This window comes from Diabrotica virgifera, chromosome 6, assembly GCF_917563875.1.
Source record: "Diabrotica virgifera virgifera chromosome 6, PGI_DIABVI_V3a".
Classification (NCBI taxonomy): domain Eukaryota; kingdom Metazoa; phylum Arthropoda; class Insecta; order Coleoptera; family Chrysomelidae; genus Diabrotica; species Diabrotica virgifera.
In genome coordinates, this window is record NC_065448.1 from 51,533,100 (window position 1) to 51,553,438 (window position 20,339).

Genomic DNA, 20,339 nt, shown 5'->3' on the forward strand with positions numbered 1-20,339 from the left:
GAAGAATATATGATTTCTATATACTGTGTTACCTTTACCCTTTTTCTTTGTCTCCGAGACTGTACATATGTCTATTTTGTGCTTTTCTACTTCTAATATAATTTCTTGGTCTTTAGCGTTCCACGATGTAGTGTTCCAGCATGCGAATCGTAGAATATTTCTCTTCAGGTTTTTTTTCCACATTCGTTTTTTCCGTTTTCTCGCTAGGTCGTCATCGTTATTCCATCCAGTATCCGAGGCTACTGTTCCAGTTCTTTGAGCATTGTCTTTTTTTACGAAGGGTAGGTTGCTAGCCTTGCTCTTCAACCCTCCTCCTTTACCCGGGCTTGGGACCGGCAGTGATGGTGACTTCTGAGCTACTCGATTCACCCAGCATCACCACCCCAGGCGGAGTTTAAATGGCCAACTTATAAAACAATATTAGATATGTTTAGGCAGAAGCAAATATATAGAAAAAGTCAGAAGCTTTTTTATCGTTCTTAAGGAGATTCTCTACAACGTATCTGTAAGTATCAATATACGCATAAGAATTCCTAGATTTTACTTCTTTAATGTCGGAGTAGGAAGACTCCTCTTTTAGATTAGAAATCTTTAGTCTTACAGCAGATGTCATAAAACGATTAGAGTCGATTGAAATGTGGTGCTACCGGTGTATGTTAAGGGTCTCATATATACACCACACCACTTACATAATTCTTCTCCAGGGGCTAGGAAAATAAAAAAATTATTAACAATGTAAAGAACAGAAAATTGACTTACTTCGGCCACATTATGCTTGATGAGAAACACCGGCTACTGCAGTTGATTCTACAAGGCAAGATTGAGGGCAAGAGAGGCCATGGACGCAGACGTATATCCTGGCTTAGGAAATAGACTGGGCTAACGTCAACTGATCTATTTCGAGGTGCTGTGAATAGAATAAGATGGATCAATGTGTTCGTCAATATCACAAGAAGATGAAGAAGAAAACATTGATTCTGTATTTTTATTACATTTTATTAAATAATGTAAAATTTGTTTGTAAAAGGTATATTTAAAAATATCCCTAAAAAGGGCTACATCAGGTTTTACAATCAGGGCTACAAGGGCTACAAGAGCCACCAAAATAATAGGGTTAATATCCTTTAATAGTTAGTGTTTATAAAGTTTGTATATATTGTTATTTTAAAGTTATGTTTTAAATTTTCCTAGATAGAGGTTCATCCTCTAGACATTGCAACCCACATGGGGTAGAATTATATGTTACCTGAAATTATATCTAGGAAAATTTAAAACATCCTAACTTTAAAATAACATTATGTACAAGCTTTATAAACACTAACTACTTTAAAGGGTATTGACCCTATTATTTTGGTGGCTCAGGCATGCTACGGTGAATTTAAAACCTGATGATGGAATTATTATTCCGAAAACGTTTGTTGTTTTGATGTAGCCCTTTTAGGGATATTTTTAAATATACCTTTTACAAACAAATTTTACATTTTTTGTGATTCATGGTATATAGCCAACTACAGAAATTCAAAAGAGTTTTTTTTTATTTTAGAGAAATCTACTTAACATTATTGAACAAGTTAATAATAGAGCCTTGACCAAGGATCCTGATCTCAAATCGTTTTATAATATGGTTTATAATATACGAAGTAAGTTCTAAATACATTTTCTAATAACTGTGTTCTAAACCTTTTATTATTTTGTAGAACAGTATAAGTACAATGATCCAGACACAAATATGGGACTTGTAATAAGTCCTATGGTAAATTATGATTACAGTGATGGATTAAGTATTAAGTTACAAGTACACCCAGATTTTGAAGGAGCTGATTTTAATCAAGCTATTAGCTTCACCTGTGATGGTAATTATAAATAAATATTTATATTAATATTATAACAAAAGCTTAATTACGTGGACATTCCGATAAGTACTTAGCCTACAAAAGAAAAAGGAAAATTTTGGAAAAGTGGCAATTTATTTCTCTACACAGTCTCCTTTTAGCTCGATACACTTGACCCAGCGATGCTCCAACTTCTTTAACCCGTCTGAAAAATACCTTTTCTCGAGGTCTGCAAAATAGGCTTCCGTGGCGGCAATGACCTCTTCATTCGACTTAAATTTCTTCCCAGCGAGTGTCTTTTTCAAGTTTGGAAACAAATAGTATTCGCACGGGGCCAAATATGGAGAATACGGTGGATGGGGCAACACTTCGTAGCCCAATTCGACCAATTTGGCCATGGCGACGACGGAGGTGTGAGCCGGTGCGTTGTCATGGTGGAAGAGCACTTTTTTCTTTAAATTGGAAAAGACTGCAAGACTTGTGCACACTTCTAAATAGGTCAAAACGGCAAACAGGTGTATGTTTTCAAAAAAACTTTTGATAGTGTGTAAAAAATATTTTATTATCAGCTAAGTACTTTCGACACATAACGTGTCATCATCAGAGCTTCCTAAAAGGACATATTTAAGATAAGATTTTTTAATATAAAAAATAAGTGAAAAACTTACGTCCTCTTATAAAACCTTCATAGAAGAGCAATTGCTAAACAACACAATAAAAAACATGGATCCTGGGCAAAAGCCACAGATATAGGGTATAATAACCCTTTAAAGTGATTAAAATCACATCTAAATTCTTTTATTAATTAGTAAGACAACATGGCTAAGTCAAACCATTTTGAGCCCACGTGAACAGCAGATCAGCTGAGGAAGACTGTCATTTATTAAAATGATAAAGAAGGAACTACAATCTTATGCGACCTCTATGTTCATAAATATTAATTAAAAATTGAAAATGACTAAAAAGCCATGTATAGGTTAAATGAAATTGAAGTTAAGATACTAAATTTTAAAGTTAAATTTTCAAAAAAAATTTTCTATTATTACTATTGAAGTGAAATGTTAACGTGTATATAAAAAGTTATCAAAATTCTTCCAAAAAACAAAACTGTTATAGTTTGACCAAGTGTAGAAGAAGTTAGATGCAATCATACCTAGGAGAAATATCATTTGATAAGCTCAGAGTTCGAAAGCTGTTATTAAAATTAAAATTAAAAATCTTATTGATTAATTCAGACAAATAACAAATATTTACTTGTTTACAAATATGTAAACAATGAACGAAAACTCAAGAATACCTAAAATTAATGTTCAAAAAACTTTCATAAATTGTTGGGTATACTGTATACTAAACCAAAATTACTAAAGAAATTTCTTAAAAATAGGATCAAATTTACAATTTAATTGAATCTGGGTGTTAACACAGTTTTGAGGGTATCTTTTCATTTCTCTACTTATTTCTAAATCTTCTAGTAGATTCATTTTGGTATAGTTATTATAAGGTATGTTGTGTAAGATCCTACTATCTCTTTGTGGACTAAAGCTATGTTTCGATGCATGTAAATGATGACCAAAGCTAGATTCATCGATCTTTGACATATGCTCTTTGATACGAGTATCCAAAGGTCGCATCGTTCTACCCACGTAGGTCACAGGGCATTCACCACATGACAATTTATAAATGCCACTTTTTGAAGTTTTTTTAATTTTGTCTTTAGTATGAGAAAAAATTGACTTGATGTTATCTTTGCATTTAAATGAAAGTTTTAAGTTAGGAATGTTATTTAAGATTTTTGCTATATTGTCTGAAGGATAACCTATGTATGATATAGATCTATACATAACTGCTGAGTTGGAGTTGTCCGGGGTCGCAATATAAGCTAGAGATCTGTTTCTTTTATTCCTTAATTTGTTGAGAATGTTATCAACCAAAGTAGGGGAGTAACCGTTACTATGTGCAAGTTGTTTAATAATATTCAATTCAGAAGTAAAATTTGTATCTGATAATGGTAAGCTAAGTAAACGATGGATATAGCAATAAAAAGAAGACATCTTCTGTTGAAAAGGATGATTCGAAGATCTAGGGATAGTATGGTCAGTCTGAGTTGGTTTTCTAAAGACTGAAAAACTTGTTCTCTATTCTAGTTAATGTTAAGTCTAGAAAATTAATAGAATTGTTAGACTCTGTTTCTAAAGTGAAAGTTATGGCTGGATGTAAATTATTGAGTGTAACTAGAATATTTTCTGCATCTGAGGAATTTCCATCTATAATAGCTAACACATCATCCACATATCTAAACCAATACAAGATTTTTTGAAAAGGATTGTGATTTGAAGAATTATTACCAAAGATATTAATCTCAAGGTTGTTAAGGAACAGATCTGCTAGAAAAGGTGATAATGGATTTCCCATTGCAAGGCCTTGAGCCTGTCTATAAATAATGTTGTTAAAAGAAAAGAAATCTTGTGATAAACAAATTTTAAGTAAACCCAATAAGTGGGAAATTGTATCTTTATTAATGTTATTGTTAATAAGTAAATTCTCCACTATATGAATGGTTTCATCTCTTGGTACGTTCGTAAACAAATTACTAACATCAAATGAAACTAGAAAGAAATCTCTGGGTAAATTTATAACTGACAATTTATTAACTAGATCAGTAGAATTTTTAACAGAATAATTAGGTTGCAAAGATATTGAAGATTGTAAAATGGTATTAATGAATTTAGACAGTGTCACAACTGGAGTGTTATAAAAACTAACCACTGGTCTCATAGGAACATTTGGTTTATGAATCTTTGGCAAACCATGTAGTCATGGTATTTGAGGATTTGACAAAATGAAGGTTTTTTCTTTCATCTTATGTAAAAGAAGAAAATCTTTATGTTTAGATAAGGTAGCTTTTAAGTTGGTAACTAATTTATTTTTTTTTCTTTGCCAAATGGGGTCGTTTTTTCTTCAATTCGGCGTCGAATCGGCCCAATAATTCGGCATAATAGGGCCCTATGATCGTTTTGCCCTTCTCCGAGTAGTCGATGTAGATCTTCTTCTTCTTCTTCTTATGCAATCCACTAATGGATGTTTGCGACCACGTTTGGCCATTTTTCTCTATCCCTTGCAGTATGTATTAGGTCTCCTATGTTTTTTAGTCCTGTCCATTGTTTGACATTACGGAGCCATGACATTTTCTTCCTGCCCACTCCCCTTCTTCCTTCGATCTTTCCTTCAATTAAGGTTTGCAGAAACTGATATCTTTCATTTCTAACGATGTAGATCACACCTTGTGAATCCCAGAAAATGCTGGCCATCACCTTTCCGGCCGATTGGAGAGGCTTCGCCTTCTTCGGGGCACGTTCGCCGGGTGCTGTCCACTCTTTCGACTGTTCCTTGGTTGCTGGTGTATACCAGTGAATCCATGTTTCGTCGACGGTTATGAAACGGCGTAAAAACTACTTTGGACTAGTAAATAGCTTCAAACACTGCTCTGAAGTGGTCTCACGGTTGCGCTTATTATCTGAAGTGAGCAAACGCGGCACGTATCGCACCGACAGCTTTCTCATGCCCAAAATGTCATGCAGGATATGACCTACTCGGTCTTTTGAGATGGCTACTGTGTCAGCTATCTCGCGCACCTTCAATCGGCAGTCTGCCAATACAAGATCGTGGATTTTTGTCATGTTATTCTCCGTGGTAGCCATTTTCGGGGCACCTACGCGTGGCTCATCAAAAACCGTTGAAACTCAGACGTTCGTCCACGTTGAAACTCATTAAACCAATTTTTGACATTTGCCATCGAAGGGAAAGAGTCACCGTACACAGCATCCAAGCGCTCTTTGATTTTGCTGCGTGATTTCCCTTCCAAAAACAAGAATCGAATCACAGACCGATATTGTTCTTTTTCCATTTTATTAAAATCCGCGGACACGCTGACTTTCACACGTAATCACAACAATACTATAATCTTGATTTGGCTGAAATTTTGACATTAGCCGTCTAAGAGTAAATGAAATGACAGTACACTTCAATTACGATAGTGGCGCCATCGGGCGGAGAGGCTAAGTACTTATCGGACTGCCCTAATATGTAAGCTAATATGTTCTGAAATAGCTCTGTAAGTTTGTGTGCGTGTTTTCTTCTTATTAGAAGTTTATCCACCATAGTATGGTGGATAAGTGACTCCACTAGTTAATTGATTAGAGAAAGATTTTAATACACGGGCGGGCTGTGCGGGCTTTGTGCGGACACAAAACAGCTATATAGGGTACTCCACAGGGCCGTGCCGTGCTATGATGCGGCGAGGCAGCCGCATCAGGCGGCATCACAAGGGGGGCGGCATACTCAGTAAAATCTAATATAATAATAGATAATGCAACATTATTGGAGAGAAGTTTTGAAAAGAATTAGACTTTTGGCCTCACGATGTTTAGCTTTTCGTGGAACAACTGATCATTTGTTTCTACCTAATAATGGAAACTTTTTTAAGTTAGTATAATAATAATTGCTCTCTGAGTTTGATCCAGTAATGGAAGAACATATCAGGATAGTTCAAAGAGAGTCTGATACATGGTTTGTGACTTATTTAAGCAACAGTAGGCAAGATGAATTGATAAGTTTAATGGGTAATATTATCTTAAACAAAATTGTCGAAATAACAAAAATCGCCAAATATTTTTCGATAATCGCCGATTGTATCCCAGACGTAAGTCATATTGAACAGCTCGCATTGACGATAAAAGTTGTCGCTTTTAATTCTTGTCAGAACAAATACCTATAATATCGAAGGATTGTTTATTGGTTTTTTTGAAGCTAGTGATTCAACCAGTGAAGGTTTAACGGAACTTATTTTGACAAATTGGGAAAAGTTAGGTCTTGAGTTAGAATGGCTTACAGGACAAGGCTATGATAACGAGACCGATATGAAAGGAATAAGAAAGGCTGTGCAAAATAGAATACCTACTTGCAAAATATCCGAGGCGCTTTAGGTGCCCTGCGCATGTAACTCTTTAAAATTAGTCATAATTGGCGCAGCGTCTTCTTCTATAGAAACAAGAACCATTTTTGTATTAGATATACAAGAACTGTAGGTGCACTTTTTTCTGGTTCTACAAAGCGTTGGAAAGTTCTGAAAAAACATGTTTCAAACTAACTCTAAAACCGTTGAGTGTTACTAGATGGTCAAGTCGAATAGATGCATTGAAATCTTTAAGATTTAAATTTTGTAAAATATATGATGCCTTATTCGAAACAATAGAAGATATTAACAAGGATCCAGAAACTAAAGTCTAAGCACGAGGATTAGCAAAAACTACTTATTAAAAATTATAAATTTATATGTGGTGTTGTTCTTTGGCATTTGGCTATTTCATATAAATTCAGTCTCGAAGATGTTGTAACATGTGACTATAAATTTGTGAGGTTGTGTAAAAATGTGGTCAGAAACTACAGAAAAAATGAAAAGTTACAATCTGGCTAAGACCAAATGAAAATTATTGTGAATGGAATTGCAGAAAATCTTGATATACGTTCCGAATTGCTGAAAATGAAATTCGAGCCAGGAGAAAAAATCGCAAATTTGAGTACGAAAAATTTGTGGATGAGTTCTTAACGGAGGAAGATAAATTTAAAATAAATAATGTTTCATCTATATTTTAGACATTGCCATTCATTATTTGAATGGCCGATTTTCGCTTCTAGAAACTCATAATAAAAATTTTAAATTTTTATATGATATTTTTAATGGAGAAAAATAGATGGTAAAACATTAGAAAAATATTGTATGAATATTCATTCGATACTTTCAATAGAAAAAGAATAAGAATCATATAGGTATAGAGTCAAATGATATTCTAAAAAAATTGCGTGATATATCTCTAATGATAACGTACTCCATGAAAATTTTTTTAAGGTTTGGAGATTTTTAACTGTTTGTGCCAAAATAACCTAATTTTTTTATACCAAATTACCACTAAGAATTTTATTAACACTCCCTGTCTCGGTAGCTAGTGGGTAAAGAAGTTTTTCAAAATTAAAAATTATTAAAAACTATTTACTAAAATCCATAAGACAAACAAAACTAAAAAATCTAGCATTCATTTCAATAGAGTCCTCACTAGCTGCTACTTTAACCAATGTGATTGACGAGTTTGCCAAAATTAAAGTCAGTAAAGAAGGGCAAAATTGTAATTTTTGTAAATGTTATTTAATGTCAATACATATTTCATTTAATTTAAAGTAGGTTTTGTCTTTAAAATATAAGTTGTCCTTCATTTTGTGTAGGTTTATTTAATAAAAATAAAAGTTAAGTTTCAATCATACTTAAGGGGCGGCATTTCGAAGACTTGCATCATATTGAAAAGATGTACCGCACAGCTCTGGTACTCCAAAGTGTCGTTAGAAATTTACAAGTCACTAAAGCCTAAAAAAATTGTAGGCGATAATAAATGCGACATCTTCCTTTCCTGCAGGTATTTTAATATAAAGGCGGAGATATATATGCGCTCTGCTCGGTGTGCGAGCCGCTCGCGCGCAGCGTATTCGTCAGATTAGTACGTGTTTTCAAGTGACGCACAAACGGCACGCACACGGCGCACCACGATCTAAATTCTGTCGGTTTTTCAACAAACGCTTTGATGGTTCGCAATACGTATTTGGACGGGTTTGCGAGTGGTTTGTTGGTTTTGGCGCGCATGAGTGGAATAATTTGTTAGTAATGGAATGGTCGGAACTGTCGGAAGGAAATTGATGTTTACCGTGGAAAATCATTATTGTGGGATCCTCAATAAAGAACCATTTAATTTAAAGAAACAACTTAAATCCGATCTGAACGGAAATAGAAGCTGAAATAAAAAAAATGTACATGTGGACCTTTTTAAAAAATGTTAGTTCATTGTTGTACTAAAAATAACATGTATTAAAAATAAGATTTATTATTTTATTTGGGCATAAGCCACAATTCGAGTTTGAAATCAAGTTTACTTGACCTTTCGACTTTCACTTCGGAAATAGTTATCAATATCAAAAAACATTCATAAGCAGATAATATATATTATGTGTCACCGGAAAGCGAAATAGGTAACGCACGACTTGGAGAACCTTTAGTTTTCTAACTTCGTGTCTGGTGAAGCAACGCAGTTGAAACAAGCGGATATATTATAATTGTGTCACCGGAAAGCGAAAAAGGTAAGGCATAACTTGGAAGACCCAATAGTTTTCTAACTTCGCTTCTGGTGAAGCAACAGAGTTGGAACAAGCAGATATATTATAATTGGGTCACCGGAAAGCCAAAAAGGTAACGCACAACTTGGAAGACCCAATAGTTTTCTAACTTCGCTTCTGGTGAAGCAACGGAGTTGGAACAAGCTGATATATTATAATTGGGTCACCGGAAAACGAAAGAGGTAACGCACAACTTGGAAGACCCAATAGTTTCCTAACTTCGCTTCTGGTGAAGCTACGGAGTTGGAACAAGCAGATATATTATAATTGGGTCACCGGAAAGCCAAAACGGTAACGCACAACTTGGAAGACCCAGTAGTTTTCTAACTTCGCTTCTGGTGAAGCAACGGAGTTGGAACAAGCAGATATATTATAATTGGGTCACCGGAAAGCCAAAAAGGTAACGCACAACTTGGAAGACCCAATAGTTTTCTAACTTCGCTTCTGGTGAAGCGACGGAGTTGGAACAAGCAGATATATTATAATTATGTCACCGGAAAACGAAAAAGGTAACGCACAACTTGGAAGAGCCTATAGTTTCCTAACTTCGCTTCTGGTGAAGCAACGGAGTTGGAACAAGTAGATATGTTATAATTGTGTCGTCGGAAAGCGAAAAAGGTAACGCACATCTTGGAAGAGCTTATAGTTTCCTAACTTCGCTTCTGGTGAAGCAACTGAGTTGGAACAAGCAGATATATTATAATTGGGTCAACGGAAAGCCAAAAAGGTAACGCACAACTTGGAAGACCCAATAGTTTTCTAACTTCGCTTCTGGTGAAGCAACGTAGTTGGAACAAGCATATATATTATAATTGGGTCACCGGAAAACGAAAAAGGTAACGCACAACTTGGAAGAGCCTATAGTTTCCTAACTTCGATTCTGGTGAAGCAACGGAGTTGGAACAAGTAGATATGTTATAATTGTGTCGTCGGAAAGCGAAAAAGGTAACGCACATCTTGAAAGAGCATATAGTTTCCTAACTTCGCTTCTGGTGAAGCAACTGAGTTGGAACAAGCAGATATATTATAATTGGGTCACCGGAAAGCGAAAAAGTTAAGACAGGGCTTGGAAGAACCTATAGTTCTCTAATTTCGTTTCTAGTGAAGCTACGCAGTTGAAACAAGCAGATACATTACAATTGTGACACCGGAAAACGAAAAAGGTATCGCATGACTTGGAAGTACCTATAGTTCTCTAATTTTGTTTCTGGTTGTAGGAACAAGCAGGTATATTATGGTAGGGGAGCAAAGTATGCTAAATGTGCAGTCACTCGAGCGCTTTGGGGACCTATTGGGTTGTGATTATTACGGTCCTAAAACCAAAAAAGTTAAGTACAATTTTCCATTTTAGTGGGGACTTCCCATTTTTTAATTTAATTTTCCATTTCCAACAATCTTTTTTCCGATTATAGCGCCATCTATCCATAATTCAAAAAAATGTTTCGAATAAAAGTTGTTTATTTTCATACAAACAATCCAAATCTGCAATAAGAAACGGGGTCTACCATTTAAGATTTTAAAGTAACCCCCCACCTCACCTCCGTGGGGGTCGTGCTTGGAACCATTCGATAAATTTTTCAAAAAAATTGATAAAGTGTATTTTGCAGTTTTTCGATATGATGTTTATTTTGCGAAAGATCGCGGGATTTGTATTTAAAATTTTAAATTTACCCCCCACCCCTCTCCGTGGGGGGTCAAGTTTGGTATTTTTCGATAAATTTTTGAAAAATATTGAACACGTAGTTTTTAGTTTTTCAATCTGACGTTCATTTCGCGAAATATTCGCTTTTTTTTGTGAAACTTTTTGACTCACCCATTTCCGTACGCCCCGCTCAAATCGTCATATTTTTGAAATATAGACTCTTTTGCATGTACTTAAATTACCTTATCTTAATCTGACAATTTCGAATATTTTAAGGATAGATTTTTTTTCGGGCCCCCCTGAACGAACTCCCCTGTGTTAAGAGCCAATATATGGTGGAGGTACATCTGCAGGGTACCACGTTTCTCCCCATATGATAATCTGACGCGCTCGAGTAACTGCAAAAATCCCCGCTTGGGTTCCCCTACCATTATATTTGTGTTGCCAGGAAGCGAAAAAGGTAGTTCCCGAAATGTTCCCAAACTGTGGCTTATTCCACATAAAATAGTAAATTGCATAAGATGACACAAGAAAATAGTTTCAGAACAATACCAAAATAAGATGTAGTAGAAGTACAGGACAGAGAAATGATTATCTACAATTACTAAACGTTCGTAAGTTTCCTCTGGATCGTCAAAATAAAAAATTTTAACGAACAATATCCGCGCCACGAACGCGCGGCGCACACACGGCGCGGAGTTCGCGGCGCGGAGTTCGCGGCGCGGATATGTATTTCCGCCTTAACGTTACATATTGATATTAATGGACAAATAATTTACTTTAATTTTTTGTTTTAGTTAATTCAAGTGTAGAACACGTGACGATGCAATTAACCTATGGCCTTGACGCCCCTGCAACCACTCAATACACGTTAAAAGTATGGGGCAGCAATGAGTATTTAGTGCCTACGACATTCCTTAGTGATTACGAGTACGTGCATGACTGTATCAAGTTGGACGAAGACGTCATTTTAATTTTGATTCCGGATTCCAAAAAAGACAAATCATTCGCACGAACGGTAATGTTTTGCTTTTAGATTATAAGTTAAGAAAATTGGAGTTTTTGCGGACGAAAGTTGCATTATTAGGGGGGGGGGGTATTTATATTCTGATGTTAGGTTTAATATGAGTTTATTGGGGCTCAATCCTAGGTTAAAGTTGTCCTTTAACCTTTTTAACAAAATATATTATGGCCTTTGCTGACACTTCCACGAAGTCGTAGAAGACTTCACTTCATCTGATACTTACTGTAATTCTTATCAGTACTCTCATCTCTGCCGTTTCTTCTTTGTGTTGTGGCTGTATCGTGTTTTGTTTGTGATGGATATGTCATTATTGGTCTTACACTGGCTATATAAATTATTGATTTCATCTCAGTGTTACTGTGTCGCACAGTGGTTCCAAATGCTGAAAACGTGGTCATGTGGCGAAAAAAGGAGTCCCTATTTAGGGATTTTCATGTTTACATTTGTTTTCTCATACTATCGTAGAGTCCTAATATGCAGGTATGAGGATCAGACTGGATGTATTCTGGTTCACAACTCAGGAACAAGTGGGCCATGTCCGGGTTTATTATGGCCGGCAGAGAAAGTGAAAAAAACTCGTATATTGAAAACGCTGTAAAACGTTTTGTAGTTTATCAATTTTATCGCTGTAAAGCAGATTCTTCTTTTTTAAGTATGTAGTAATGTAAGATGTAACTTAAATCAACATTTATTAACAATAAATGCCTTAAATTTGTTAATGCATTAATAGTGAAAATATACTTGAAATAATTAAAAATTTGTAAAGATGCATTCCAAAAGTATAAAATTCTGCATAATTCTGCGACTAATGTTTATTAATCTTAAAATATATAGTAAGGAGATACAGAATCACTTTGGTTTAGCTGCTTATAACTGCCTATGCATTGCTGGCAGTTGTTTGAATACAAAAGTGGGAAATGACGCATATTACATGATTCTGGCGATTGTTGAGTATGTATAGGCAGTTGTACATAAGTAATAGGTTCTGAATATTGTACTTCATTAAGAAAATGTATTGGTAATCAGCAGCTTCAAAAGTCCCTTATAGTATAACATTTTAAACAAAAATGCCGCTAAAATAAAATTTTCGAACTTCTTTCGTCCATATCGGATCCGCCATTTTGTTTAAGAAAAAAGTAATGTTAGATTTGTCATGAGCTACCTTAACGTACCAAATTTGACAAAAAATTTCCCTTTTTGATTAATATTTTCAATTTCTTTCCGCCATGTTGGATCCGCCATTTTGTTTTTCAGAAAAAATAATGGCAGATTCGTAATCAGCGATGCCAAAAACCATTGAGAACGAAAGTAATTCCAAAATGTATAAACAATATACGCTTTTAAAGGTTCATGACCACGTTTTTGGCATTTGGAACCACTGTGTGTCGGTTTTATCATATAATGTTATTAAGGTACTACCCAAGTAGCACCGAAAGGGTTTATTAAGTCTTTTAAGGATGCTTTAAAACCGTAGAATAAAACTAAAATTAAAACCATTGGTTTTTAAGTAAACCTTAAGGTTGCAATAAAACCGCTTTCAGTATAAGAGGGCCCACTCTGAAAGAGGTCAATAAAACCAAAAATAAAAACCTTCTTAAAACTTTGTTTTCTTAAGCAACTGGTTTTAAAGCTGCTGTGAAGGTGCTTTTAAAACCATTTTAAAAGACACTTTAAGTGCAGTCAGTTTTATAGCAAACTTAAAAAGGTTTCTTAAATGGACACTTTGAAAGTTACCATATTAAATTATTCTTTAAACCCATATACTATATGCATAGAGCCTATGTACCAATAAATTTTTACATTTTTTATGATAGGTAGATACGTATTTGTAACCATAAAATAATAAAAAGTACTTGGTTATTTCGGACTGTCAAGGTAGAAAAACACTTGCGCACCCAACTTTATTGATAATGTTAACAAAAATAGGTCTAAATAAGTCACGCGCCCTAAAATTTCTGACTTTTGGCGATTAAAAAATAAAAGTAAAAAAATTTAAATCCGAAAAATATTAATTTGAAAGAAAAAATAATTTTATCTACAATTTTAATGTTTTAATGTTAAAATAAATCGAATTTATGTCTTTAAGTCGCTTATTTATAATTTTTATGTAAGCCTTATATTGCAATCTATCATGGCTTTCAGCATCTGTAGAAAGCAATATGGCTGAAATCCAAATAAAACTATTTAGTCTATCAACAGAGAATTGTTAAGATCAAATGGTTTTATTTTATACCTTTCCAAGGGCATATATCCTACATAAAAGCAAGGTTGCCTTGGAATTAAAACCGTTTAGTTTTAATGCTGCTGTCAATAATTCCACTCGGTTTTAATGTGAATCTAACCTAAAATCGAGGCGTCGTAGTGCTGTGTGTGTTGTATTTTTCTTTTAAAATGACCAGTTCGTTTATATTTTAAGTACTTGCGACTTATTTCTTCCATACTAACTGTACTTCCACTTTTTACAACACACTACACCACTGTTTCGCTTTAAAACAAATGGCCGATCATTTTGGACATGAAAGAAGAGGGGATGAGTTTAGTTTTATTGTTTCTAACAAGAAGCATAGTTTAGTCTTTACGATAACCAAATTGATTCAGTTAAGAGGGTTTGGTTTTAATATAGCCTAATAATCGCTTTTTAGAAAGCAACTTTAAAGAAAACTAAAAAAAGGCATATGATTTACTGACATAATAGTCTTGAGATCAAGTAGTTTTAATAATAGGTTTTATTAGTCATATTAGGAGAATCTTTAAAACTGCAATAAAAGTAAAAGGTAAAATTGATTAGTCAACTGAGAATAAACCATTTTAAAACTACAATAAGACAAATTATGTATTAAGATTAATTAGTCTTATTTGATACTCTTACTAGATACTTTAAAACTAGTGACAAATGCTTAACAGTTTTAAAGTTCTGGCAGTATATCTACAAGGTAACTTTAAAACCATTATCTTCTTATTTACCACAATAAAACCTTTATAAACCTTAAATAAAACTAAAATGTTTTTATTGTGCTACTTGGGTATGTCATTATTGGTCTTACACTGGCTTTATAAATAATTATTGACTTCATCTCAGTGTTATTAAGACATCCTGCCAGTCTACATAATATTTGCTTTTTGTACTTGATCTCTCACTTTTTCGTCCAGATCTCCATGGCTGGACAGTGTAATCCAAAGTATTTGTTTCCATTACTTGTTCAATACTGATACAATTGATTGTTATTTTACTTCTGATTGGTTCTTTGCTGATTACGTTTGTTCTAGTTTTCCGAATTGAGATTGTCATATTGAATTCTTTGGCTCTTATGTTAAATATGTGGACTTGTCTTTGCAGACTATCTTCATCTTGGGCTATCAATATTGTGTCTTCTACGTAACTGAGTATTTTTACTTCTTTGATTCACATTCTGTATCCTCTTCCTTAGTTCACACTTTTGATGATTTTATCTATGATTAATTGAAGAGCATAGGACTCAATGAGCACATTACGCTGCCTGTGTCTATTCGTTGTGTGCAAGTACTTGGAGGGGATACGAGAAACGATCGTGCGCGAATAGCGGAGAAATATTGCAACTTTCTTAACATATTTCTTAAATAATTCATATTGTCAAATTGACGGTATATTTCTGTCATTGAAGAAAATGGGATTTCGCAAATGCTGTGTTATAAATTGTAAAAATTATATGTTGCTCCACAATATTGATATGATATACCGGGTGGACCAAAAGTCAGTTAACCGTTTTGTACATTAATAAAAGCAAAAATAACTGGATTTAAAAAAACGTTTATTGTTTATAAATAGGTACAAAAAAGTGCATGCTTTACATTTTAGGTTCAAAATGTTAACCACCTTCATCAATACATTTTTGGCAACGCTTTTACATAGTGAAACAAGTCTTTCTACAGAATTTCAAGTTGGCACGAAGAACTTCAAATTCTTCTGCAATCCTGCAGTATCGGGGTGGCGTAAAATCCCGTAATGGGGTGGCAAAAACTTTATATCTTTAAGTACTTCCCTCAAGGCAAAATCACAGGGCTACAAATCAGGTGACCGCGGAATGGAGCTGCGCTGCCATCGCGATGTGGCTGCTACAAACAACAAAAGGATACTAATCATTCGCCAATCACAGAGCATGATATATTTTCTTAGAGACGCGGAAAACTTACGCGTGACTTTTTTTGATAACGTTAACTGACTTTTGGTCCACCCTATATATTATTAAAGTGAATTTAATTAATTGTATTTTGCTTGTAGTACTGCATTTTAATAATTCATTTTATTTACTACATATCTACCTGCAATGTTTACCTTTTAATAATATAACCTCAATCTTGCTTTTCTTCTTATTCTTTTTTTGGACAATTATCCAGTAATCAGGACTAATATAATTGGCCAATATAATTAAAAGTGCTAAAAATGTTGCTGGTCTATGAAACCAGGTGTCGCTCTTCCGAGCTTGCACGGTCCCAATAGGTTATGTAAGTTGTCCATATATTCTGGCTTCCATTTGGTTGTTTTGGTAGATGTTTTCAATAGTTTTTATGATATTTAGGGGAACTTCTCTATTTTACAGAAGATGAATGACATATGTGAGTATCTCTGTCAAATGCTTTCTTTTTAAGTCAATCAGACACATAAATGCTATTCTATTATACTCTAGTGCTTTCTAAGTAATTTGATTTATGGTGAATATTGCATCTGTTCACTATGTTCCAGTACGAAAACCCTGTTGTTCATCTGCTAAACTTATCCTCTGATTCATTAGTTCTTGTAGAATTTTAGTTGTAAGTTTTAGGGTAGTATTTGACAAGTTGATATCTCTGTAGTTTTCTGGCTGCTTTTTATCTCCTTTTTTGAATAGTAGAACTAGTTCGCTCGTTCTCCATTCTTTCGGTATTTTATTGTATTTTATGATGTTGTTAAGTAATGTAGGATTCGTTAAAGACAATTGTAACAAAAGTCCGTGTGATGTTTAACAGTTTTAATTAATAAAATAGATAACTAAATTATTGATACTATTAAATTGACGAAATGTAAAAGTGTTTGTGTAATTGCGACCAAAATTTTACGAGTTCTCACAAAAGAAAATGTCTTTGAAATAATCGCGTTTGTCTACTTAATATATGACCGGCTTGTCAATATATACGTATTAAAATAGTACGTATAAATTTCGCGTCCTTTCGATTATTGCCAAATACAACCTCTTTCCTCATTCGAATCTCAAAATCGACTGCCTCTCCCCCCTACGCTAAATAAAAATCTCTTGCATCTAATCTCCCTTTTCCGTTTTCCCCTGAGAACCAAACTATTAAAATTGGTTCAAAGATGCGAATGTTATTCTTGCTTAATTAAGTCTTAAAGATTCAAATTTAGAAGTATTTCGCTCCGGCTACCGTAGTAATCCCAATTCTATTCATTTTTGATAATCCCAATTCGTTCCACCCATCTGGGCCGACGCGACGCAGGTCCATATGTGTGAGACTCTTATTCCGTGCTCGTAATAATAATTAAGAAAAAAATATATACAGGGGAATTTAAAAATATAGGGTAAAATATTTACAATTCTACAGTAATGTTGTTAGTTGTTCTGTCATTGTTGCTTAACAATATTTCCGTAATTCGTTTGGTATTCCGTCCTTACCTGCAGCTTTTCTGTTCTTCAGCTTTTCAAGTGTTTGTCTTACTGCCTGTGCATTTATATTAACTTCTTCTTTTGTGGTAATTTCCAGTGTTTCCGGTTCTAGCGTTATTTGTTCTTTTTGCATATAGCTTTTTTAGATAGTCAATACATAATATATTTTTTCTATGTGTTTTAGATCTATTAGTTTCTTTACCTCAGTTGTTAGACCCCTTATACACCACCTTTTTTACTTTTGCAGACCATAAAAGTTATGTTCCAGTTCTCTCGAAAAACGTTCCCAGTGTGTATTCCTCTTGCAAGTGCATGTGTTTCGTTTCTCATTGTCAATGTAATTATCGTAGGCCTCTTGTGTTTTGGTTAACATGTATTTCATGTAATTTTTATTTTTATTTTTCCTTCACTTCTGCACAAAACCATAAAGATCTCCCTGAGACCGATTTATTTTTATTTATATTTCTTTCACCAAGAACTTCCTTAGATGCGGCTAAGATCCATCATTTTCGGTGATATGTATGTTTCCGCTTTTTTTCTTTTATTCTTTTTTTGAATGGGTACCCATCCTGTAAGATTTCGACTTGTGGTGTATTCTGGTGTTTTGACCCTTTCCTTTTTTCTTCGTCTCTTGTAGTGCTCGTTAAATCTTATTTGTATTCGTGTATGATTCGAAGTATATTTCTCGCTTTCCATAAATTCTTTGTCCTCTTTCTCGCGTTGGCCGTCATAATAAAATCACTTTATCCTGACTTTCACTGTACTGTCTATATTTATCGTGTTTTTAGTTTATGTAACTTCTTCTTCTTCTTCTTCTACGGCACTACAGCCCAAATTGAGCCTTGGCCTCCTTTATTTTTGCCTCTCCCCGTGCTTGTCTGTGGCTGCTCTTCTCCATACACGGACTCCTAAAAGGGCTTGTGCGTCGCTGTTTACTGTGTCTTCCGAGCGCTTTCTTGGCTTTCCAACCGGTCTCTTTCCCTGCATCTACCATTCAGTGCTCTTTTTGGTAGCCTATCCTCTCCCATTCTTATCACATGTCCGGCCCATTGCAATCTGTGTATTCTAATGAAGTCTGACAGGGGAGCTTCCTTATAAAGTTGATAAAGTTCGTTGTTGTATCGACTTCTGAAGATTCCGTTTTCCCTCACAGGTCCTAGTATTCTCCTCAGTACTTTTCTTTCGAATGTGTCGAGTTTGTTTTGGAGGTTTCTTTCAGGACCCAGGCTTCACTGCCATAACTTGTTATTGGCCGAATTAAGGTTTTATAAATTCTCATCTTTGTATTTCGGTGGACACTTTTAGACCGAAATATATGGGAGAGGGTAAAATAAGCTCTGTTTGCCTGCGTTATTCTCTTCCGTATTTCTCCATCTTCTGATCCGTCGGCATATATTTCTACTCCCAGGTATGTAAACTTTCCAACCGTTTCAATGTCATCTTCATGTATAATGCTTTGTGGGACTATTTTTCTTCTCGTCTGAGTCATTATTTTTGTTTTTTCTGTGTTAATTTCCAGACCTAGCAATTTTGTTTGTGTTTTTAATTCTGCGTATGTTTCCTGTGCTCCTGTTGATGTTCTACTCATAATATACTCTGGGCTAATTAGCAAAATTCATGGAAAAGTTATTTACCAGCAATTTTATTGCTGGAATCGAATTATAAGATCCTATATATTAATAATATAGGTATGCAAAGTCCGTAGATAGTGTGCTACTTTTTTTTATAAACAAAATGGCGCCGACAAATCGTATTTTTTTCAATTATTGCTCTATAACTCCAAAGATTTTAACATTACAACAAAAACACCCAAATAAAAATTCACCGCAATTAAATTTAAGGTAAGTAATTATCAATCAATAATTAAATAACTTAGTGACATCAAAGCTTTCTTGGTATAGATTGTAATTCCAGAAGCCGGTGAAAATTAAACGAATATTTTAGCAACAATTCAATTGTTAATTAACAATTTACGATCGCAATAAGAACCAAAATAATCATGATACATTGATCAAACTTATAAAGATAATAAAGATGGGATGCTTATTTAATATTTTATCGACAAAATATAAATTTTTCGTTTTTTTGCATAATTATTAAATTTTGAAAAAAAAAATAGTTATAATACGCTGGTCTAATTAGTAAAGTACAAAGAAAGGTTATTTACTAGCAATTTCATTACTGGAATCGAATATTATGATCCTATATATTAATAATATAGGTATGCAAAGTCCGCAAATAGTGTGCTACTTTTTTTATTAACAAAATGGCGCCCCCAAATCGTGTTTTTTCAATTATTGGTCTATAACTCCGAAGATTTTAACTTTACATCAAAAACACTCAAATATAAATTCACCCCAATTTAATTCTACATATAGGCATGTTTTTCCCGATTTGCTCCGACGAAAATTTTCCTCAGAAAATGTGGGTTTTTCCAACAAAATCTCGAATTTTCAAATAAATTTTTTGGGCAAGTAATTATTCATCGATAATTAAATAACTTGGTGAAATAAAAGCTTTCTTGGTATAGATTATAACTGCAGAAGCCGGTGAAAATTAAACGAATATTTTAGCAACAATTCAATTGTTAATTAACAATTTACAGTCGCAATAAAAACCAAAATAATCATGAGACATTAATCAAACTTAGAAAGATTATAAAGATGTGATGCCTATTTAATATTTTGTCGACAAAATATAAATTTTTAATTTTTTTGCATAATCTTTAAATGTTTAAAAAAATAGTTATAAACAAATTAACATTTCTCAGAAATTGTTTATTATATTATAATTTTAAAAAATACTTAAAATGCGTATTTCAAAGGTCTTGAAAATGAATGCTTCAAAAAAAAATTTCCAACCATTTGCAAAAAAGTTATGAAACAGCAAAGTAAATATACGATTGCTCCGTTGTTTACAATTTGTTTTAATTGTTTCAAAGCTTAAAAGTGAGTCTGTGGTACAATCTAATTACTCACAAAGAATATCAA

The 20,339-nt window shown here is 34.0% G+C and overlaps 1 protein-coding gene across 3 annotated transcripts in view; it reads left to right on the forward strand.

Moving 5' to 3' along the window:
* The window catches only part of LOC114325900 (phosphatidylinositol 4-phosphate 3-kinase C2 domain-containing subunit alpha), a 285,129-nt gene that overhangs the window by 107,775 nt on the left and 157,015 nt on the right, over nucleotides 1-20,339 (forward strand). For all 3 annotated transcript variants that reach the window (XM_028274045.2, XM_028274047.2, XM_028274046.2), the window contains exons 6-8: nucleotides 1,544-1,640; nucleotides 1,698-1,853; nucleotides 11,487-11,707. In XM_028274045.2, coding sequence (XP_028129846.1) covers nucleotides 1,544-1,640; nucleotides 1,698-1,853; nucleotides 11,487-11,707 — 474 coding nt within the window. The remainder of the gene's footprint in view (nucleotides 1-1,543; nucleotides 1,641-1,697; nucleotides 1,854-11,486; nucleotides 11,708-20,339) is intronic.